Genomic DNA, 24,714 nt, shown 5'->3' on the forward strand with positions numbered 1-24,714 from the left:
AGAATCACTGATCTAATAGGTCTTTTCCAGCTTGAACTTCCATGGTTTGGTGGTGGGCTTTTTTTTTAATTTAATTTAATTTTTTTTTAAAAATTTTTTTGTTTTGTTTTTTTCATTTAAAAGAAAATGAGTTGTTGTTTGTTTTTTTTTCTAAAATGGACCCTACCGTTGGCTTGTTTTCTTTGATGTAAGAAAAATCCTGCAGGATGCTATTTGGTTCACTCCCTGCAATGTTTGTCTCAGACTTAAAGGTAATTGAAGAAGATGGCTGCCTCATTATCTTGTGAGACATGTCTGAACTGGCCCTGCTCTGCCCTAGCAGGGGTTCTAGTCAATCAAGCCTGGAAGTCTGTTTTTAGTGTTGATAACTGGCAGCCTATTGTAGACAGGGGGTGGTGAGCCTGGCTCTAGAGATCGCATTAAAGCAGCAGTCCCCAAACTTTACAGAGTCATGTTCCCCCTTGTCCCTGTCTGCCCTCCCAGCTGGGGCCAGGAGCAGGGCTGCAGCTCGGGGGAGGGAGGAAAGGGGGAGAGAAACACAGACTGAACGTTCCTCCGTGCCCCACAGTTTGGGGACCTCTGCATTAAACCAACACGTCTCCCACCGCAGGGCTTCCAGGAGGATCAATGGTATGAAGGGCAGTTCTGCTGGCAGGTCTGATTTGTAACGATTCTGCTTTGGGAATGTCTAGCAATACCATGGTTCTTTTCAATCAGTGTTGGGTTTGCTTGTGAAACATTTAGTTTGTTGCCCATTAAATCTTTATGATCAAGGTAGAGGGCATGGAATTTGACGGGAGCTGTGTTTCGTTTTTAAACCCTCAAGAGGGATTGTACCCGAAGGGATCAGAGCAAGTAGGCTGGCAGGGAAAGAGCCTCGCTCCATCGGTTCATGGTTGTACTAATCCGTGCATGTGTCAGGTTCTTCTGGTTTCTTGCAGCTTCTGTGTGACACCCCCCCCCCCCCCGGCCTGAGGGACATTTTTGGTATCTGAACAGGCTGAGCTGTTAATTTTATCGTATGGTGGATGGCTACACATCGCACTCAGCGGGAAGAACAAGTGCACTGAGCAAAGAGTTTGCCTCCATCTCTCTCTGCAGCATTCCTTTCCCTGGAGTGTAGGTCAGGCTGCAGGGAGTGGAGTGGTTCAGACCGATTGTGACCAGTTTGTAACTGACTGTCCTGCCCAGCTGTCTGGGGGTACTGTAGTTTTTTGTGCAGTGTATTTTTAGCTTGGGAGTGGAAAAGCAGCACCGGGAGCTCTCAGTCTCCCCATAAAGACCTTTCATTTGAATGGTGTATTCCTGTTCGGTCTCCAACTTCAAGACCATATTACAGTTGCCATCCTACCCATCATGGAGAACTGGATGGGACTCCCTTGAGAGCCACCAGCTCTGTAGCCTCAGGGGATTGCTGTGAGGAACATGGGGGAACTACTGCCCTCTCTCCAGGACTCCGTAGCACATGGTTTCCCCACAGGTCAGGACAACTGTGCCATTTGGCGGGAGCTTCCCCACAAGGTCACCACACAGTCCTTGGAAGAACAGACCCTAGCAGCGTGGACTTCTCCACTCGGCTCCCTTCATTCAGCATTAGCTTTGCAGTGGGGAAGATGAAGCAGCTCCTCTATTTACAGCACAGAAAGGTTGCAGTAGGGGTTAAATTCAGTCCAGCACCAAGCACTGGCACATGGCCCAAGTGCCACTTACGGCATCAAGGCACTGGGCAAATTTTAATCCTAAACGAGGCTCCTTCATAAGCAATGTACCTGGCTGATGTTCTCAAGAGGCTGTAGTCAGCCAGCAGATGAGACCTCCCTTGGCACATCGCTAGCTCTCTTCTCCAAAAGGTTGTGAATAGTGGTATGAGACCGTCTCTCCACTCAGTAATCCCCTGCTTTTCCAAACAGAGGGCTGCTGATTGATCCCATCTGCAGCCTGTGGGACGGCAGGGCATCACCATGATCAAAGAGAGTCTGGCCCAATCTTGACTGTGACAGCACAAGGAATCTGGAGATTTCTTAGCAGGATGCCATATACATATAATGTGGTAACAGCAAGCTTCCCACAGGTTCCTTGTCTGTGACTCCTCCCATGTACAACAGGAGGCCATGTCCACTCCCTCCCCATCATTCCTCACCCTACTGCAATGCTACTTAATCTGAGAACCACAACTGTGCAGTGCTGCAGGCATCCCAAATCCTAAAGTCCATAGGGCTATTATCTACAGGGTCATCTCTTCTACTAGTTCAGTTTGCAATTTGGGCAAGGGCTTTCCACCTCTGTGCACCAAAATGTCTGTCTGTATAAAAGATTTAGTAGCTGGAGGGGAGTTTGCACTAGACCAAAACCTGGGCAGATCCAGTTTATAGAGTGATCTATGAAACATCGCTTGAGAGGCTTCTAAAATGACTATTAGAATATTGTTTGTTTATTATGTGAACTGACCAGAGAGCTAATACTCTAAGGTCCCTCTATTGCCTTTCTCTTTGGGCACTGGAGCAGCCAAGGCAGAATAAAAGCTAATTTCACTGAGACAATCTTCAAAGCACCCTCGCTCACATGCTTTTACTTAGTCACCAGCAGGACTTTAAGCACCTTATGTAATGGGCTTTCTCCTATCGAGCATCTGCTTCTTCACCTAGCCAGCTATCTTCCAGGAATGTATTGATTAAGATGGGGCATTTGGGGCCTTGACAGATGTCCAGCTTTGTAAAGACTGCGCCCATATGGGGGTGAGGAACAGGTCAGGTCACTTTTGCAGAGCTGGTAGAAGAAACTGTTCTCAGGTTGGGGTTGGAGACACGTTGCATGTGTACATAGAAAGGTGTGTGTGTGTGAGACACATTAATATATTTACTATAGGTTTATCTGCATTAGGGAATTTTTGCAAAAACTATCCCAACATTGCTAACATTTGTATGGATCCATGACATTTTTTCCAACATGTCGGTGGGCCCTGGTCCTGACAGCCAGTGTCCCTGCCAAACAGAGGGGATAGCTTGCTGTGAAACAGTCACACAATAAGACAGAGCTGCCTTTTCTAAACCTTTCTTTCATTAGTGCTCATTTTCAAGCATGTACACGGTAGAGTTCACACTCTGTATGTCTGGAATGAAGGTGGGCTTTGTAGAAAAGCCCTTCTCATGGTTCTAAGAAGGGTTTGTTTCCTGGTTTGGGTTTTTTTGTTTTTTAGATCTCTTCTGCCGAATCAAGAACGATGAGTAAGCCTTCACGGTTGCCAGCAGCCTATCTTGCATAGACCTTAATTACCGTAGTATCTGTGCACCCTACAACCATAAATTTATTTATCCTCCTAATACCTTGGTGAGGTAGAGCCGCGCTATTGTCCCTATTGTACAGATCGGGAGGAGGCACAGAGAAACTAAGGCTGCTCAAGGTCACACGGGAAGTGTGACGATACAAAATTATTCAAGATAATTAACTCCAAAGGGATCTCACTAAATTGGGTGACAAAATGACAGATGAAATTCAATGTTGATGATAAATGCAAAGTAAAGCACATTTATATACAAAATAACGGGGTCTAAATTAACTGTTGCCCCTCAAGAAAGACAACTTGAAGGCATCGTGGCTAGTGCTCTGAAAACATCTGCTCAATGTGCAGTGGCAGTCCAAAGAAGGAAACTAGGTTAGGAACCATTAGGAAAAGGATAGATAATGGAACAGAAAGTATCATAATGCCACTATTTAAATCTGTGGTATGCCCACCTCTTGAATACTGCGTGCAATTCTGGTCTCCCCCACCTCAAAAAAGATACATGAGAAATGGAAAAGGTACACAGAAGGGCAATGAAAATGATTAGGGGTATGGAACAGCTTCCATTTGAGGGGAGATTAAAAAGGCCAGGACTGTTCAGTTCAGACAGGCTCACAGAGGATAGGTTCATCAATGGCTATAAGCAAAGATGGTCAAGGATGCAACCCCACACTTTGCGTGTCCCTAAACCTTCAACTACCAGAAACTGGGACTGGACAACGGGGGATGGATCACTTGATAACTCCCCTGTTCTGTTCATTCCCTCTGAACCATCTGGCACTGGCCACTACTGGAAGACAGAATCCTGGGCCAGATGGACCATTGGTCTTACCCAGTGTGGCCGTTCTCACAGCCTTAAGTCTGTGGTAAAGCAGGGCATTGAATTTGGCTCTTCCAAGTCATAGGCTAGCACACTCTCCCTCCTCTCTAAGGTATGGGAGCGCTCATGCTTTGATTTGAAACAGAACTACACTCTTGGGTTTATAGCATGTCATGTTGTTGTGGTCCCATATGCCAGCCAGCACATTGCCTGCTGCACGGCAGTGTTTGGGGGGGGGGGGGTACATGAGATTTTGGCCAAGTCCTCTGTGGAAAATTTTCCTTTATCCACACAGAGTATTTGGGGTTGTTTGCTCTGAATCCTATGGGAGTTTTTCCCAGTGGGGGCAGGGTCTGTCTAGGTTCCTATGCTGCACCCATTGAGGCACTATCAGAACCCAGGTTCTCCTCAGAAAGAGCCATGTGCAGTAGGCTGCATGCAAGAAGGGATTGTGTAAACACTGCTTGGGTTTGAACCTGTGTCTCCAGGGGACCTAGCTACTTCAGAACAGCGGTTTCAGTCGTGTCTCCCCCTTCGCTAGTTAGCATTTCCCATCTATCATTCACCCATTCGTCCATCCATACCCCACTCTTCCTATATAAATACCAAGCCCGTGCCACTTGTGCCAACCCTTTTCAACAGAAATGAGAAGAAAGCCATTTGAACTCTATTGAAGTAGAGAGCAGAAAATTAGCACGTCCGTGCAATTGGTGTGGGGCCTTCTTTAAGGCTCTCCTATCCTGACAGAGAGACAATCTACGGTATACTCATTCTTTCGCAACAGCCAGAGGGCTGGGTGAGTGGCTCTATCAAGGGCTTGCCTGTCTTAAGGTGACGGAAAAGCAAATGTGTCTGGCAGCTGCTGCTTTCCTTAAACCAGTCACCCAGAGCCTGCTCCTAGATTTGAAGGTCTCTGCTGAGTCTGTAGCTGTGCCTCCAAGGCAGATGGGTGAATTTCAAAGAAATGCCTTGCCTGGTGGGGCTCTACGCTCAGTCCAGTGAACACCCTCTGAGTTGAAAGAGCCCAGCTCCTCTCAGGATTGGACTGTGATGTCTGTGTTTGTTTGAGCTGGGTTTCTTTTCATTTTTAAAGTGGCACCGTCCAAAAACGCACCGAAACAAGGCAGGCAGAGCAATCCATTGCTGTTTTACCTCCCCCTTAATTGCTATGAATCGGGAATAACTCCATTGCTGTTCCATCAGGGTTAGCAAGATCGGGATCGGAACCGTGGCAGTCCCGGTGTTTGTGTACTCGTGAGCCAGATGTCGGGTTGCAAAGCGTGTCGTGCAGAATCTGCTCTACTAGACTCAACAGCTGAGCGGGAGTGGCCGCAACAACAACTGAGCCTGTTTTTAAAGTGCCAACTTGAACTAGTGACCGGCATGATTATCGCATTGGCCAGGGGGCCAACGGAGAGAAATCGCATCAGGCCAATCTTGCAGGGATCAGGTTGACCAGTTTTATATTAAGCCACCACATATGTGCAGCACATGAGTGGCTGTTTAAAGAAAGCCTCTTATTTTATTTTATTTTTTTCCCCCTTCTGAGGCTTAGTTTCTTTTGTCGCGTGTCCTGGGGACTGGCAGCAGGTTCTGGAAGCCTGTCTGAGCTTTCCCTACTCAAGGTCATTGGGATTGTTTAAATATAATCTCCTTTTCTGGGCTTATACTTCCCTACAACTTGCCATTCTATCCCTCTCTAAAATTAAACTCCTTGGGGCAGGAGAAGGGCGATATCGGACGTCACTTATGGGTTTGGCAAGGCAGCTGCTTTGGGTCCCAGGTCCATGGTGTCACAGCACACATCTGCAGGTAGAAGCCCAGCCTGCTGTGCCAGCTGCCGAATGCACCCTGAAGGCAGCGTCCGCCCTGAAGACTTTCTCGCTATTTGCTCCTAGCTCCATAGCGTCATGGCGGAAGAGGAGGCTTTTAAAGTCTTCAGGACCTTGCCATCTGCTGGACAAAACACGGGGCTGATGACTGCGCCAGCTGCTGCTGCAGCCAGTGAGACTCTTAGTACAGCCCGCCCCAAGATCGTGAGATTTGCTTGACACTCTCACGATTTTTAAAATCAATAACATTTGGAGGTTTTATTACCAGCCTTTCAGTTTCTGGACCTTTAGGGGTGCACCGCGGTCACGTTTTTAGGCTTTATCTCTGCAGTCACGAGGGCCAGAAAGGGAAGCGCATTGCGCTGGGAACTGGGGCTCGAAGAACCACAGCAGATCTCACGAGACTTGAGATGAAATTCCACCCTGGCATTTGGCCAGCATTTTCAAGGGGAGCAAGCTCAGCACCTGAATCTACAGGCGTTCCCAGTTCTCCGTGCAGATGAAACGGGATTTGGGTGCAGTCGCCACTGGGAATGAGCTACGGGCATTGTGGGGCGACAGATGCTGCTACACAGTACCATACCCACTCATCAAACGTTGGCAAGTGCCAGCCTTCCTCAGATGCAGTATTAGGAGCTCATGCTGGCTATCCTGTGGAGATGAGCTGTCCCCGCTCTGACTCTCTCTCTGCTCTGTTTGTAGTCTGTCGGGAACCCAGTCAGGATGCCATTCCAGATACCTGCTCATAGTAGGGTTTGCGGCTTAGCCCTTGTCTCTGATAGAAAGTTGTACTGCTTTTACTGGGTTGATACAGTTGAAGCCACGCAATCCCCTAGTGTGAATGCAGTTATGTCGGTATGAAAGTCCTTTAGACTGGTATAGTTTATCGGGTATGAGAAGGGGAAATGTGATACTCGTACAGGGTGCCTTTATGTGGGTATGACTGCATCCAAGGTAGGGCTTGGCCTACTCAGTGGAGCACAAGACAGGGACTCAGCAGATCTGGCTCTGCCACTGGCCTGCTGGGTGACCTGAGGCAAGTCATCTCTTCCCCGCCCTGGCTCTGTGCCTCAGTTTCCCTATATATAAAAGGGGACTTCTTTGTAAAGTGCTTTGAGATCTGCTGAAGAAAAGCACTAGATAAGAGGTAAGTATTAATTTAGTTACCAGTTTAACTAGGTTTGTTTGTGGATTGAGGGTGTTGATGCCATTTTAATGGTTTTATTTTTATTTCTGCCTTTATACCAGTACAAAACCTGTGTTGACGAGGCCTATCTTTGCTAAGCAGTATGCACATCCCCACCCCCAGCAGGGACAGGCATTAATAAATACCCCAGTACCATTTCAGCCTGCTCCTGTGGGGTGCGGATAGAGGGTTGGTAGTGTTGTCTGACCCAGCCGTGATCCTGCTCAAAAGAGGGAGAAGAGCAAGCACCAAGTTATGGGGTCTGCTCATTTCTGAGAGCAAGAGCCGCACATGAGTGTCCTGTGAGCTAGCGAAGAAGTGGATAGCGTTTGTACCTTCTCCTCAAATCCTTGCCAACCTCCCTTAAAAGTTTGCCAACTCTGAGGAACCTTTGCTGAGAGCATGTTGTCATTTGGTGGTGATTGGCAGCGCTCCGACTGCATCAGGAGCTAGCCTGGACTGGCAGGGTCTAGCTGACTAAACAGGTGTCTCCCACGTCTGACATCTGTGATTATAATTTTTTTTAGTTAATTTTGCTGCCTCTTAACTCGCCAGCTGAAGCGTAGGAAATAAACTCCCCATATCTGGCCTCTCTGGCAGCTCCCAAACAACACACTCTCAAGTGGCTCCTGGTGCTGTAGCAGACTCAAACCAGTGCAAAGTACTGGTGTTTTCACAACAGAGATTTAAAAATCAGCAGCCATGTAGTCTGGACACTGAATTCTCTGCTGAACCTTCAAAGCCTCCTCCCACAGGAGGAGGAAAACTTCTTTGGATGCCACTCAAACCCAAAGCGGGGGAAACTGAGGGATTGTGGAAAGGCAGCATGTGTAAACATCTGAGAGTAGCTGAGGTTTGTTTATGAAACAGGGATTCATCAGAAAGGCTGCAGCAAATCCGACTGTTGGCTCAACAAGTGCCCAGCTTCCTGCGGTGATTTGTCTGGTGCCTCCTCGGAGACCAGCATAATGCCGCTCCCTGCCCAGTAACTTACTTGCCCAATTGTGCTTCAGAGCTGTGCGTGGGGCGAGGTGTTCCGAGTGGTTTGTGCCGTCTTGCTGCAATCCCAACGTCGTGTATATTCACAGGGCCAGGTTGTCAAAAGCACTTAGCTCCAAGCAGCTCCCCTCTGGCGTGGATGGCCAGATCTTCAGACGAGCTCGGCACCCAGTCTGCTGCTTGCTTCTGATCCTCTGGTCCTTATTTAGTAAGTGGTAGCCAAGCTGTCTTGCAAACTCAGCCTCAACTGTGGGTCCTGAGCTCTTCTGGAGACCCTGGCTTTAGAGCTTATAAGGCCCAGCCCCACAAGCCTGGAATGGGAGTTGAGGGTGCTCAGCACCTCGGGCAGCATACTGCACCTTGCAGGATCAGGGTCCCAATTGCTTTAGTTACTAACCCTTCACTAAAAGACGTCTGCTCTTGGCTAAGGCTGTGAGCCAGACACCGAGCAAGAGTGTACTGGACTTCTGGTCCACCACCAGGCAATGTGGCAAGAGCAAAAATGTGCATGGGGGTGTGTGTACAGCTTTTCAATGCAACACATAACAGATGGGTGAACCTGTGTAATCTGCTGTGCCAGCTTTAACAGCCCTTACCGGAGTGCTGGTGGCTGGAGGCACAGTTCTCACAGGCAAGGATGTGTGAGCGTCTGGTGCCGAACAGAATTCCAGAACGCGCTGTGACTCTTCCCTCTTGCAGCCTGAGGTAGTATTCAGCATTTGTTTATGCCAGCGCGCCTCTTCCTATCTTCTGCTCCTATTTGTGCAGCCGTATGTTCCATCATTAAACCAAACTCCCGGTGTACCTGTCTCTGTGACAGAGACTTCACTTCCTCATTGTCCTGGAGTAGAGCCTACCTTTCTTGCCACTGCACTCTCATCCAGGGATAATAGTGTAAAATCTACCATCCGTCGCCTAGAAAAGAAGGCATACCCACATCCCTTCTCCTGTCCCACTTCTCTGTATGCACACAGGGCCAGACTCTGCTCTCATTTAGCACTGGTGCAAATACAGAATCGCTTCAGTAGAGTTGTTCCTCCTTTATACAGGTGTAACTGAGAACCATATTCAGTCCACGGACCTGATCATGAAGTATCCCTGCTCTTTTTATCTGTTCATTCCAGAGTGTGCGATAAAGATCGGAAGTCCCTTCTTATTGTTGCTTGACAGATGGGTTAACTAAGGCACTTGTCCAAAGGCACACACTCTATGGCCGAGTCCTGGATGAGAAACCAGGGCCCCTGACTCCCAGCCCAGTGCTCCAACCATCACACCACAGCACACCTCCATTTGTAGTTGCAATTTTAAACCCGAGGTTAATGGAGTCAGCGGAGACTGAGATGCTTTGCTTTCTCAGGGCAAATGTAATCTGTTACATATTTCAGCTATTAGAAATTAAAATCCGTAATAGATTACTGATTACCTTTGCATCATGCTTGGAACAGCACGGGGCAGTGTGCGCACAATGACTTTGGCTTACATCCTGATCTGGAATGACAGGATTGCCAAGAGGAGTAGCTAAGTAATTTAGGTTGCTTTCCTGCCTGAAAAGTAATTGATTGTCTCCATCTTTTCTTCTTTTTTTAGTGACGTGAATGCAGTCTCTATCGCTTTAATTACACACATAATGAGAATATCTAAACTTGCATTAGAAGCGATAGAAAATTATAAGGGACATAAGCCCTCGTGTTTCAGGGCAAAATAAAATAAAAAAAATAGGCTAGACAAATTCAGACTGGAAATAAGGTGTACATTTTTAACAGTGAGAGTAATTAACCATTGGAACAATTTACCAAAGATTGTGGTGGATTCTCCATCACTGGCCATTTTGAAATCAAGATGGGATAGTTTTTTTCCAAAAGATCTGCTCTAGGAATTTTTTGGGGGGAAGTTCTGTGGCCTGTGCTATATAGGAGGTGAGAGCAGATAATCATAATGGTCCTTTCTGGCCTTGGACTCTATAGAAAGTCAACCACTAACTGGTAAGGGTTAGGAGGAAACTTTCCCCAAGTGTCAGATTATGGCATGATTGCCCATTACAGGGTTTCTTTCATCTTCTGAAGATAACTACCTATATTGTAGAGCTGACCCTTGTACACATTCTGGGCAGAGATGCATCTCTGAACATCTAGGGGGGTGTATTGGACTGGGAGTTTGGATGTGGCCAGGGAAGTAATGAATCTACTATGGTAGGTGTGGGCTTAGATTCTGCCGGCCAATTCTACTGGCCGTATGCCTGCAGAACGCCGTAGGCTTCCATGGGAATTGTGCCAAAGACAAGCAGACTTTGGCCCCATGTTGTTCCTGTTTTCAGATGATCTGTTGGTGTGTGATCTTTCCTAAAAAGCAGCAGATCTGTATATTGTAACACTTGTGACATACGAGTTCCTGAGAATAAAATATTAGCAAAGCCGATGTGTTTGCATTTCCTTTGAAATTTTGACATCTTGGAATTCTCCGCCACGTTTTCCTCTCCTCTTCTTCTCTTCTCCCGCAGTTCTTGTGATTCCCTAAGCTTTGAACCCATTGTCGGACGGAAGACTGCCCCACGGCATGTCATGGTTTCATTTAGATGAAAAATCCACATCCCGGGGAGAGTTAGCTATGCTCACCTAAGTCCCAGTGTAGAGCGTGCTAGGTCGATGGAAGAATGCCTCTCAGAGAGGTGAGTTACCTATGCCAATGGGAGAACCCCTCTTCTCAGCGTAGGAACTGTCTACACTGAAGTGGTGCAGCTTGTGGCATTTTTAAGGGTAGATAATAATAATTTTACGATATATTTGTGTGCACTGGTGGCATCTGTAGTGTCTGGCTACAAATCCCCCAAGCGCATACATTCTCATTGTTTGTTTTTTTGCTTACGGTCTTGGTGCCTCCTACTTTCCATCTGACCAAAAATCATTCGAGAAAACCAGCTCTTTTTATTCTGTACTGTGCCTTTAAATTGCCAGACATTGGCTTGAGGCAGCTGCAGTTTTGCATTCTGCTCAGACCCAGCATGTTACAGAAGAATGTCACTGTGTTTTTCTTAGAGACCTTACTTTTGTCCTTTCTTGATTCATTAGTTTCCCTTTAATCTAATGTAAATATGATTTTAAACTGGAAGTACAGAATGGCTCTGTGTCTTGGGGGTAGGGCGCGAAGAGAATTTAACACAAACCTTGGATGTTTGGGTCTCAGTTTGCAGTCCTGCCAACCCCAGGCATTGAGAAATCATCCATCAGGCATATGATGAGACTGCATTTAAAAAAAATAATCTTTAAAAAACTTTATACATTTCTGGTTCTTACACCGTTTTTGGCTTAGTTTTTGAGCCTTTAGGACTCATGTTTTCAAGCTATTTTCCTCACAAATGAGGGTGTGAAACTTTTTTTTTCTTTTCTTTTTTCTTTAAATCAAAGTTGTAATTGTCCTGTAATCCTGTGGCTCCAGGAACTGCGAGGCCTTTAAGAAAAAGAACGACATGTCGCAAGACTTGTGGTAAAATCATGAGGGTTGGTAACCGTGATTGTTGTGAGCAAAAGTTTCAGGGGAATTCTTGTATATCTCAGCCCGTTATCCCATAACCTGTACTCCTTATTATCCTTCTATTGTTTGTAAGCAGGGCCGTCCGTAGGATTTATGGGACCCTACGCGGTATTATTAAACTGGCGCCCCTATGCTCGATGGTAGTGCGGGCTCGTAGCTTGTAGTTTGGTTCTCCACTTGTAAGGTAACTCCCTTCTCTTCACGTGTCAGTATATCTGTGCCTGTGTCTGTAATTTTCACTCCATGCATCTGAAGAAGTGGGGGCTTTTAAATCTTAAAAATCTATGCAAGGATTTTTTTAGAGATGTGACTTTATCATCTTCAGCAGCACACTAATGAAATATTTTTAAAGCAAATTTTAAAGTAAGGTCCTGTTGTAGATTAACATGTTCTGAGTAAATATTACAGTAATGCACAACTGTTTTTGTCAGTGAATTCAGAAACTGACAGTATATATCTGGGGTTGGCAAATGCCCATTAAATGGCTTCTTTACCACTTGAATGGCTCTTTAACAGCTTCAGTGTTGTGCTAATAGGTCTGGCAGGCTGGAAGGCTTTTTCACTTTTAAGTTACTAGATCCCCTCTGGAGGAAGACTCACCAGGCTGCAGCAGCTAGCTGCGGAAGCCTGCAGGAAGGGTTAGAACAGGGATCCGAAGAGGCAGGAGGGTGGACACTAAGACTCAGGAGTGCCCCAAATTTTAGGGTGCCCTACACGGCCGAGTATGCTGCATATGTCCAAGGACGGCCCTGTTTGTAAGTCCTGTGCTGGAAACCGAGGGGTGTTGTAAAAACAGAACTTGACTTATGTTCAGGAAATACCAAATCACTTCAAGCTTCCTAGCGTGCTATATCTTTTGTGTCTACCTCTTTTGAGCCTTTTCCCATATTTTTTTGGCTTCAGTGGGTTGTTCTGTGTGTAAAGTGCGGCACAAATATGTTCCTTGGAAAGATTGTGGCTAGGGCTAGTTGAAAATTATCCACTGGAGCTTATTTTGAAAAGGAAAAACTGGAGTTTTGTCGTGTGTGTGTGTGTGTGTGTGTGTGTGTGTGATGTTTGCTTTCCTCTATTTTTTGCCGATTTTTTTTCATCAGAAAACTTCCAGCTGCAAACTTTTTTCCCCCTCCTTTTTCACTTTCCACGCTTTTGGGTTTTTTTTGACTGAAAAATGAAACTTCCTCTGAAAATTTTTGACAATGATTTGTTTGTTCGTTAAATTTTTCCACAGCGGGGGAAACCTGCTTTCCGAATAGCTCTAATTCTGGCACAACAAGCCTTCGTTACTAACGGGAGAGTGAGTGTAACAGGCTGATGATGCACCATACATCTGCCTACTCACAGCTTAGCGAGAGAGGCTTTCAGACAAGCTTGGGGGAGCAGCTGTTAGGCATGGTTGACTGAAGTATGCTGTGCAGTCATGACTGACCCAGGGATCCTTGAGAGAGAGTCACAGCTGAAATGAGTGAATCATGAGTCAGATCCTAGACAACAAGGTGGCAGCTCTACCGGAAATGCTCCGAAACAAATAAAGAATGGTCATTTTTTCTCTTCCTCTTTTCTCTGCAGAGAATCCCAGAGGAGCTAACCCTAGATGTCTTACTGGATATGAATGAGTCCAAGGTGAAAGAAACCATGAAGAAATGTGGGGCCAGTGATGAGGAGTGTTCCAGACTCAATGGGGCTCTCACCTGCTTAAGGAAGGTGACTGAATCAGGTATCGTTTTCCTTGCTGTTTGATGGGATTAGTGGCTAATTAGACAGTCATCCCCCCCAACTCCATCTTGCTTCACTTTTGCTTAGTCTAAAAATCTTCTGGCAGAATAAGCCCAAGAGATTCTCCAGCAACATTTAAGGGCCAAGTTTGCCCTTGGATGCACATGGGGTTCATGTGATTGAAATTATCAAGAGCTGCGTACCCATCGGAGGACAGGAAATGGCTCTCGAAGTGCATTCGGTTCTGGAAAGGACTCTATAAATGGCCCCTTCTAACTCAGTAGACCTACTCAGAGTCCAGTTTGCTGACTGTGCTAAAAAATTGACTGACTTCTGTTTAAAACTGTAGTGACAACGCACTGCTTTGGCATTTGGAGCTGGAGTAGGGTGATCAGATGTCCTGATATTATGGGCTTTGCTTATAGATATGGCCCTACCAAATTCACAGTTCCTTGTTGGTCACTTTCCCGGTCATAGGATTTAAAAAATCATAAATGTCATGATTTCAGCTATTTGAATCTGAAATTTCACAGTGTTGTAATTGTAGGGTCCTGACCCAACGGGAGGTGTGTGTGGGGGGGGTGTGTGTGTGCAAGGTTATTGTAGGGGAGGGTTGCGATACTGCTACCCTTACTTCTGTGCTGCTGCTGGCGGGCTGGGTGCCCAGTCAACAGCCGCTGCTCTCTGGCTGCCCAGCTCTGAAGTCAGTGCAGAAGTAAGGGTGGCTATACCATGACCCCTCCCCTCCCAATAACCTTGTGACCCCCTGCAGCTCTGTTTTGGGTCAGAACCCCCAATCTGAGAAACACTGGTCTCCCCGGTGAAATCTGTCTAGTACAGGGGTAAAAGCACACAAAAGTCCAGATTTCACGGTGGGAGACCAGATGTCATGGTCCATGATGCGTTTTTCATGGACGTGAATTTGGTAGGGCCCTACTTATATATGCAACTATAGCCCCCCACACCCCCCCAAAAAAAAGTATCCCGATTTTTCATACTTGCTGTCTCGTCACCCTAAGCTATCTCACTCATTAACAACAGAATCATTAGCAGAGTTGCAATTACAGATCTGTATTGCTGATGGTGCAATAGCCAGAAAAAAACCTAACATGTCTTTTAGATTGTAAGAGGGGTGGAGGGGGGAATGTGAAATAAGCATCTTTCCGCAAACTGATTGGATCTGGTTTCAAGTCACTCAGAGCTAGTGAAAAGAACAGGAGGACTTGTGGCACCTTAGAGACTAACCAATTTATTTGAGCATAAGCTTTTGTGAGCTACAGCTGGTGAACTCTTTTTTTTTTTTTTTTTTTTTTTTTTTCAAAGCCCCTTCCTAGAAAAGTGCTGCTCTTAAAGGCACAGGATGCCGTAGGTTTATGGAAACCTGGGAGTGTTACTTGCAGCAAACCATCCTTATCTGCGTCAGATCTTTCTTTGTAGCAGTTACTGCTCTGTCATTGGAAGGTGTCATTTCCTGTTGGTAATCTGACAGTTCGTACCTCCTGGCAAACCTAAGGACCTGCAAACTGAAAAGTTAGCAAAGAACTTGACTTCGTTTCGTTTTCTTTTCTTTTTTTTTCCCTCCTTCTAATCTTTCCATCTTTAGTTGTCAAGTATTTTCCATCCATACAGTGGCAAACCAGCCATCGCCTCTAGCTCAGGACACGTGTTGCTATTTCCTGTAAGCAATGGCATCTGACCCAAAGTTCTAATTATTATGTTACCATTTGGTATGAGATGTAGCTGTTAAAGCAGAAGACAAAGAGCCGGGACTCTTCATTTCTGTTCCCAGTTCTTCCACTGACTGGCTAGTGTTACTTAAGCCAAGATGCATAATGTCTTTGGCCCCGATCCATCCATCATTAACGGGGGAGGGATAGCTCAGTGGTTTGAGCATTGGCCTGCTAAACCCAGGGTTGCGAGTTCAATCCTTCAGGGGGCCATTTAGGGATCTGGGGGAAAAATTGGGAATTGGCCTGTTGGACTAGATGATCTCCTGAGGTCCCTTCCAACCTGATATTCTATGATTCTAAGTCATTAAAGTTCAGCACATGCTTAAGGTGTGTGAGTTGTTGTCCCGTTGACTTCAGTGGGATGTCTCACGTGCGTAAAGTTAAGCCTGTGCGTAAGTGTTTAGATGGATGCAGGTCTTATCCAATGTTCCTTCTAATTTTTGACAGGCCGTGTGCACAAAAAATTTCTTTGGTGCAAACGATTGTGCTTCTGTACAAATTTTTGTGTGCGTGGTGTTCCACCGTGTGTGCGAGGTTTAGGATCTGTGTGTGTGCGCACACAGCTTAGAGGGAACATGGTCTTATCCATCAAATGAGGCTGTGAGTGGTGAATGCTTGCCTGCCTCATAAGGGTGTGCTTGAATTTAATGGAGGTCTTTGGATGTGAGGCATTAGGGAAGGGAGCGCTACTCCTTCCAGGATCATACTGCAGGGGAAGCTGGACCGGTTCACTTCCCCCACCCAGCATAAGCCAGCAGGTTATGTAACACTGATGAAATGAAAGTACTAGATTGTGTCTAAATGCTGGAATTTGAGGATGAGTGCTACCTCTGTGACAGAGGCAGCTGTGTCTTGATACTCCAGGGTGTCTGGTGTGGGGTAAGCTATAGGCAGTGGCTAAGCGCTGGTGATGTATGGGGACAAGTGAGAGGCGGAGAAGTTTTGAATACAATTTTTGTGGTTTGCAACTTTTTTTTTTTCCAGCCATAGATGGGGGTGGGAAGTTGTATTCTTGATGGACTCACCCTATTAATACACATTTCTGTCTCTCTCTTGTCATAAGGCCAGCTTTATCAAGGCATGTAAAGATGCAGATAGGTGCCTAGTGAATGTTACAGAAGTTGCCTAAGTGAATTAATCTTTCCATGTTTAGGTTGTCAAGTATTTTCCGATGAAGTGAGCTGTAGTTCACGAAAGCTTATGCTCAAATAGATTTGTTAGTCTCTAAGGTGTCACAAGTCCTCCTTTTCTTTTTAAGTGAATTAGGTGTCTAATCGCCATAGACTTTCAATGCGAGTTGGACACCTAACTGACTTACCTCCCACGAACAGTCTCTGGCAGTTAGGAACCTAAGGCAGGTAAGCACTTCTTTAAATCCCACCAGGCACCTCTCTGCATCTCGGGTTCCTAAATACCTTTATACATCTAGCCCCAAGCCAGTCATGCACCCTATCGGAGGAAGGAGGTTTATTTCGGTTTTGAAGCTCATGGCTACAATTGGGAAAAGGGAACGGTTTCTGTTGCAGTCATTTGAAGGAAATTTTAGCTGGTGGTTTAAGACTCTGAGGAGTTGAAACAATGGCCTGGCCAGATGCCAAGGGAAAAACCTCCTGTTGTCCTTAAGCCGCACTGTGCTGGTTTTCTGTCCATTGCTAACACTGATATTGTCGGTGAACAGGTGGGGAGTTAAAAGAAGATCTGTTGTGGAATCCTTCTGATGCGCGCCAAGAGAGCAGCTCTGCACCCCCTGCAGAACCCTCCTGTCTGCCAGGACCCACGTGGACTCATGGCATACTGCATCTTTCAAAGGGCAACAGCCAGCAGGTGCGCTCTGTTTCCGTGTCTGCTCTACCTTCTTCCGATTCTCTTGCCTCGAGCCAAGGACCATCTAGCTATTCAGACCACTTCCTGGAACCGTTAGCCTTCCCCACCCACAGTGGTCGAGTAGTATTTAGGACTCCTCACACCATCACCATCACACCGCCGACGACACCTCAGTTAAAGAGGCGGCACAAATTGAAACCTCCACGGACTCCGCCTCCGCCTTGCCGGAAGGTCTTTCAGCTGCTACCAAACTTTCCAACGCTCACAAGAAGCAAGTCCCATGAATCACAGCTGGGCAACAGGATAGATGAAGTTCCTCCTCTAAAGTAAGCACTGGAGTTTCCATCCTCCTTCTTCTGGGGGGGAGGGGTGGAAGGGTGGGGGCTGTGTTTTACACATGGGGCTCTTCCTTTCTTTCTTTGGCTGCATGTATCATTCCAATTCCCATATCTCCGATCCCAGTGTAACCAGGAAGTCTTGTCTTGGAGGTTACCCAGACCTGTTATAAAGTGAAAAAGATCATATGTTCTAAAGAAGTCTCGCTGATGAAATTGACATATGCTTGATACAAACGCTGTGCAACTCTTACACTAGTAAGAAAAGGAGTACGAGCGGCACCTTCGAGACTAACCAATTTATTTGAGCATAAGCTTTCGTGAGCTACAGCTCACTTCATCGGATGCTCACGAAAGCTTATGCTCAAATAAATTAGTTAGTCTCGAAGGTGCCACGAGTACTCCTTTTCTTTTTGCGAATACAGACTAACACGGCTGCTACTCTGAAACCCGTCTTACACTAATGCTCTCCATCCTGTGCACGAGGTTAACAGTACAGTAGGCCCAACCCACAACACCGTGTACTGCTGTCTCATCCGCTCTCAAACTAAGCTGGGTTGGATCAACATCAGTTCTGGTGTGGATCCAGATTTTGCATAAGGTGATGTTTGGTTGTGGTGCAGAATCCATATTGATGGATGCCTTAGTACAACGTTAATTGGCTTTTGTAGCTATAATGTCTTTCAGATCACACGTGATATAGGGGTTTGGATTACTTGCTGTTACTGAGGATATCAACACTTTTTTTTTTTTTTTTTTTTTTTTTTAATGCAAGAACATTTCTGCCAAATTCCATATACAGCAACTATGTACACAGTTTAGCTGGCTATTGTGTCTTCCACTCCTTGTCCGAAATTGTGTTTTAAGTGTTGCTGTGGCTTTTAAACAGCTGCATCTCAGTGATACACAAAACTATATACAGATCTTCTTCTTTTTTTTTTTAAATCCGTTTAGGACTTTTGATATGCTTTGTAGATATTTTGGGATGAAAGGTGTTCTGTTAATGCAGCATTTGCTTATTTATGCAAATGAGCATGAAACAACCGTCCCACAAAGTCTGAACGCCCCCCTGAGTTTTGGGGACGCTTGGATCAGGAACCAAACTTTGCAGCTGGCACCAAACCAGTACCACTTAGCTAAACCCTCCATCCCTTTGAAGGAGTTCAGAGCTGAGACCTATTGTCCAGCTGGGACCTGGCTTTACTGAAGGCTTTTACGAAGGAGTTGGCTATGAGCTGCTATAGAGGTCAGTAAGGAAGTTGCATCCTCTTATATAAAGGGAGGGAAGGAAAGTTAGCTTTGTTAGTTATGGTTACTGGTGCATATGAAAGAGTTCAGTACAAAACCATGTGTGACCATGTGATAAACTCTGCGTAGCTTTTATATGCAAGTGCAAATGAAGTGTGTATTGACCCCCACACACTGTTGGGGCCTCTAACGACAACAAGTATGCAGGTTGATTTTTGTTTGTTTAGCAATGGGTGAGAGGTATTTCCTTGAATTGAAAAGATCTGTAGCCAGCTACAGCTTTGCTTTAAATCTAGCCGTGAAATCCTGGTCTCATTGAAGTAAATGATAAAACTATTGACTTCAGGGGAGCCCAAAGTCTGTTTGGAGGCCAACGTAGCACTTCATTGTTGCGGAGACTGTAATGGACCAAAAAGGCCGCCTTCATCCTCCATATGCCTTTGTACAGCTCCGTGCACTCTGGTTTTGGCATGGAATGCATAAATGATAGAATTTACAGCTGGGATTTTCAACAGAGCCTCAGGGATTTAGGCATCAAAATCATATAGGTGCCTAGCTCCATTAAGCTCCTTTGACAATCCCCGTCTATGACTAACATCCACGTATGCATAGTATGTATGTGTAAGGGGATCTTGCACTCTGTCCAGTGAATTTTATCATTCACGCGCAAAGAGAATGTGCAAAATATTGTGTACGCCGGTGCAAAGATGCCTGTGCCAAAAACAGAGGCCATGTTTTGAAAATAGAGTCTTAAAGGTTGTAATAAAGACCTTTGCATTTAAGGGAGGAGTTTAGATCGTCTGTCACGTGATTACTTGTGTTGAAAATGGTTTTCTTTCTTTTTGTCTTCCAGGTTTGGTAAGAAGCAGATTTTGGGGGGGCAGTCTTCACATCCTTGCCTGTGGGGGAAAGAACGTCTTGTCTTTGTGTCTCCAGTATGGTCCTCTTTTTATGCTACCTTTTTGGAAGGCCTCGGTGTAGAGCGGTTAACATCAGCAGGCGTTTTGCTTGCATGAGAGCTGCAGGCGCAGTCCTTATTCGTTAACATGAGCTCTTCAGATGACTAGAGCAACAGAAAGAAATGCTGATACTGTAGGGTTTGGACCAGCGTTGAAGGTGTTCTGTTTTTAAATTTCCCCTGTCGTTCCAGACTCCTGGTGTCAACGTCTGTTGGTATTTAAAAGCTCTAATTTCATAATTGTCTATTCAGCATCCGCACGTACCCTTGCCAGATCCTTCTACTTAGTGTAATATTTCTTAAATTTCATGTAGCCTTGGCTTGAGGGATCATGCAATGCCTGTATTTGCAACATGGGGCTTTCTGAGTAAGTAGCCAATTTAATCCTCACTTAAGGCTCAGCTGTGCAAAGTGCAGAGCACTCTGGCTCGGAACCAGCAAAGCACTTGGGCCTATGCTTAGCTTTAAGCATACGAATAGTCCCATTGGAGTCCATAGCTTAAAATTGAGCATGTGGTGAGGTGCTTTTCGGCATCAGGACGAGCGCTCGGCAGCTTGCAGGATCAAGCTGCAGGCCTTTATCAGGGTACTTACTGTCCCAACCCGCTGTTCAGTTCAGCGACATGCTGTGGCATGACAGCAGTGGTCGGACCATACAGGTCTGTTTCATGAACCACTACCTTCGTCATGAAGCTAACCTAGAAAACCACTTGTCCTTTAAAACTCTTTAGTCTTCCTGTAAAAAATAAAATAAAACTAAGGAGATTTTCATGTGCAGTATATGGCCTGGTAAGCATTTAAAAAGCATGGCTGGTTTAAAACACAGTCCTAGCAGTCACTTTCCCAAAAAGAAATGAACCTGAAATGATTGGAAATGTAAACATCCCCCTCGTGGAGAACTCCTATAGAAACCAGTAGAGTTCTGTAGCTATTTTGATAGGATTGTGTAGAGATTACTTTACTTTAGAACCTATTGAATGGAACAGAAAATGAGTTGTTGGTTTTTTGTTTTGTTTTTTTAGGTCTTTTTAGCTATTCTGTTTAAAGGTCCTCACTCTCTATTAACTTGTGTAGGATTAAAAAAAAAAAAACCCATAGAAAGATCACTTTCTCTTACATTCAGTAAGAATTTTCTTTGAGTTTATATGTCCTAACCAAAGTTCCGAGCCTTTAGTTCAAAAACACTAGGCTTTGGTTGACCATCTCATTACGTCTGTTGTATGCAAGCTGTCATTTGTCCACCAGGGGCACCCGCTTGTAGGCTCCCAGCCATCACCTCTCTTGGACGGAGACCCTCCTCTTTCCCTCCTGACTGGGTTGTTTTCCATGCTGCCCAATTCCCTGCCTATGCTGTGTTATTCCCAGCAAGCCAGACTGCCTAAACAGGCCAGCATCTGCATTTTGCTCTCTCTCCAGAGACTATAAACAGCGTAATTGCCCCCAGTTGCAAGCTACCACACAGCTCTCTAAACAAGAACCTTTATTCTTAAGGTGAAAGCATTACAGAGAACACGAAAACCAATACAAGAACCACCTCACATGCTAATGAGTTTACCAGAAATCATCCCGAACTCCAGCTAGGGCTCTGGTAGAAATCAGTGCTTCAGTCCCCACCAAGGGGTTTTCTGTGGTTACAAGTTCATACCAGCTTTAGCTCAGAACAGGCATCCCCATGCACAGGTCACTTTCCTTTGTGCAGCCTGGCTCTTTGGTCTACAGATTCCAGGGATAGGTAATCAGTAGACAGTGGTCCCTTCCTCAGGGCATAGCTTCAAAAGACTGGGTTTTTGCAGAACCTGGAGAGTGGGGGGAGGAATTTGCATTCACCTCCCCGTAGCTGTTTCCCAGGAAATCCACTTCACATGTATTGTCCCAAACGACCATTCTTATCTGCTACTTTGTTCAGTGCAGTCCTTTGATCAACCAGGCCCACAATTATTTAATACAGTGGACTCCAAAGATACTTGCACTTAATTCAGTGTGGGTTTTCAAGGCTATCGCAGGAAATAATTGCCATATCAGTCACGCAAGCTGCTGCTGCTTTTTATAAAATTGTTGACATCAGTCAAGCATTGTCTGTGATGTTGGAGAATGTAGGTGCCTTGGACTGTCGACACAGCCCGCAGCAAGCCTCCCAGCCTGGAACAATAGACGTGGGCTAGTACTCTTAACGACAGTTGTGGCTGGAGCTTGGGCTGTATATTTTTAGAACGCTAGCACTAGTGTGAGCCCTGCAACCCAAATCTCTGGACCCAGGCTTATGGCTGCCAGCTGTGTTAGACGTACAGTGGAACATTTCAGTGAGGCCTTAATTAAAAAAAGGATCTGGTGCCACCTAGGGACCACATGAGAAACTGATGCTAGTGGGAACTGTGCTCACAGACCTGGGCCTGTCCGTGTTGTATGACTATATAGTGTCGGGTTTTCCAGTATGTTAATATTTAACATATAGCCTTATTTGGAGGCAGCATTGCCTACTAGATAGAGTGCTGGACTGGGACTTCGGGAGACCTGGCGGCTTTTCCCAGCTCTGCCACTGGCCAACTGAGTGACCTTGGGCAAGGCACTTCACCTCTGTGCCTCAGTGTCCCGAACTGCAGAATGGGGATAATGATTCCAACCTCCTCTGTAAAGTTCTTAGTGATCTATTGATGAAAAGCCTATATAAGAGCTCGGTATTAGTCTTAGTTAAACCATTATTTGGTGGTCCCCTTCCAGATCAAAGCTGTCCTCCTAAGCAGGCATTTGAAGTTAATTGAAAATTGAGAACCTGCAGGGTTTTTTTTCCCCCTTCAAAATCTGTTTTAAAGTAACATTTTCTTGATAATATGGGGCTAGAATTGTGTAAGCTTTACTGCTGTTGGAGTCTCAGTAAGGCTGCTCATGTGAGTAAGTGCTCCTCAGCATGAGTAAGCATTGCCCAAAATCTAGCAATTAGTATTGAAAGGGACAGGAAGTCCTTTCAGCCTCATGTCTGACTTGCCTTAACATTTCCCACCAGCCTGTTGCTTAAACAGTCTGCCACTGATCCAAATGTTTGTTAGCAGTGTCTGATGTGGCCTCCTTTAGGGGATGCTGCATTTGCAGGCTGGGTGGACTTTTCCCATCTCTAACCATGATCCTGAAATAATAGTTAATAAATGAATAGGGAAAAACAAATCTATAAATCCACATGCCCTTATTAAATGGAGAGCGAGGAACCAGCCACAGCTTATGCTGGGTCCATACCATGAAGAGAGCAACTCCTGTGGCTCTGTAGCAACCAGTGAACTATTCCCATGTGTGCTACCATAATGAGTGACCCTGGGGCGTAAGGCCAAGGGCATTAGGTTCTCGACTCCAGTTAAATTTCAGTGGGTGTTGGGTGCCTGACCCAGGTGCAGGGGAAGGAGCGCTAGAGGCATGTTACCGATCTCTTTTGGAAACACACGTGTATTTGGGCTCCCTTGGTGCGATTTGCTGGCTGTTGTTCCCTTAGAAATGAGATTTTCATGTGCAAATTTCACTTCAGATTTCTAAAATGGTCACAAACTGTGGGCATTAACTTTTTATTTATTTATTTATTTATTTTAAATCTAATTTGTTCCCCATCAGATTTCCCCCAGGGATCCCCTCAGATGGTACGAAGAGACATTGGCATATCCGTAACACACAGGTAAACACCAACACAAAATACAGCAGGAGCCGCAAAGGAAATGAAATGGATGTTGCTGTAATCAGAATCATCACATTTTAGTGCAGTGTATAGCTGACTGCTCTGAGACAGAATTTTAAGGTGCCTTGGGTGCCTCCTTTGGGAAGTTTAGCCTTGACTTTGCATTTCCTGGATTGCTATTTGCTCTAACTCTAATGTCCTTAAAAGGCATTACACATTAGAACTATTGATGGGTCTCTGCAACCTTCCCTTCCCTCTTACAAAGTTGTTCATTTGGGATCCTGCTAATGTCTTGCTTATTTCTATTGCCGTGGTGCTGGAGAGCCCCTGCCATGAACCATGACCCAGTTGTGCACGGGGCTGCACAAACAGAACAAAGATAGTTCCTGTCCCAGAGAGCTTGCAGACCAAAAGGAAGGTCTTGGTCTTAAAATGGGAGGAGCACATTAGCCCCTCCCCTACTTTCCTCCTCCCCTGCCGTGCTCCCTCCAAAAAAACCCCAACAACTAACCAAGAGGGAGTATGTTTAGCAGTAACTATTGTCCCAAACAGTAATACAGGTTTTATGTATGTTTGCTCTGCTGTCCTGCTAGAAAGGAAAAAAAGTTAATCATAACTTAGGCTACAATTCCAGTTTGCAAAACTGCACTGAAAAATGGTAAAAATCTCCTTCTGGGAATTGAACACCAGCGTGTGTGTGTGTGCATACTGGTTCTTCCTGACAAACAAGCCCTGTACGCTCACCTGTGAGTTGCTGTAGGCTGAAATTGACCCCAGTATAGATGGCCAGCACAAAACCTATGGTTGTCCTCTGCACAAAGGTCACTTTCATTCCTTGAGCAGGTGCTGGCTTCCTTAAATACCTTTTTATTAAAAAAATAAAATAGCCACTTCCATCAGTGTGTTTTCCCTTTTATAAGAGGCCACACTGTAAACTGGCTGTAGTTAAACAGTGGTGTTTCAGGTAATGTTTGGTTTTCTGTTTAACTGGCCCCAATATAATCACTTTTCCCCCTTCTGCTCAGATTCTCTACAAAATCTTGGTTATCTCAGATGTGCCACGTGTGTCAGAAAAGCATGATGTTTGGTGTGAAGTGTAAGCACTGCAGGTGAGCACCGAATCCTGGTCCCTTACTGAAGAATGTTTTGTGTCATTCGATTTATTATTGATCTCTGAGACGTATTTGTTTTGCTTCTTAGTTTAAGTTACAACTTCAGGCCCTGCATTGGGGTCCATCAACATAGAGTGGTGGAGGGAGAGGAAACATGACACACTGACTAGAGAGGTGACTTGGGAGACCCAGGCACCACTCCATGCTCTGCCACAGGCTTCCTGTGTGACCTTGGTCAAGTCACTTAATCTCTCCCTGCCTCAGTTCCCCATCTGTAAAGTGAGGCTAATAGCACTGTCCTACCTCACACGGGTTTTGTAGGATAAGTGCATTTAAAAAATGTCATGTGTTCAGATCCTACAGCAATGGGGCCATATAAATACCTCATATAGCTAGGCTACATCTGGGTGCAGACCCTGGCACACAATCAGACCACAGGGAAGCACTGAGGCCCTGCTAGTTTGCAGAACTTCCTTTGAAATCCGCATGCAATG

General features: G+C 45.5%; 1 protein-coding gene across 2 annotated transcripts in view; it reads left to right on the forward strand.

Moving 5' to 3' along the window:
• KSR1 (kinase suppressor of ras 1) overlaps window positions 1-24,714 on the forward strand; it is a 112,910-nt gene that overhangs the window by 63,617 nt on the left and 24,579 nt on the right. The window contains exons 3-7 of one of the 2 annotated variants that reach the window (XM_073315658.1): window positions 13,212-13,359; window positions 16,767-17,238; window positions 19,349-19,353; window positions 23,048-23,108; window positions 24,134-24,217. In XM_073315658.1, coding sequence (XP_073171759.1) covers window positions 13,212-13,359; window positions 16,767-17,238; window positions 19,349-19,353; window positions 23,048-23,108; window positions 24,134-24,217 — 770 coding nt within the window. Of the gene's footprint in view, window positions 1-13,211; window positions 13,360-16,766; window positions 17,239-19,348; window positions 19,354-23,047; window positions 23,109-24,133; window positions 24,218-24,714 lie in introns of those variants that run through there. The other variant, XM_073315657.1, reaches the window with a different exon arrangement.

This window comes from Lepidochelys kempii, chromosome 17 (assembly GCF_965140265.1).
Source record: "Lepidochelys kempii isolate rLepKem1 chromosome 17, rLepKem1.hap2, whole genome shotgun sequence".
In the NCBI taxonomy this organism is placed as follows: domain Eukaryota; kingdom Metazoa; phylum Chordata; order Testudines; family Cheloniidae; genus Lepidochelys; species Lepidochelys kempii.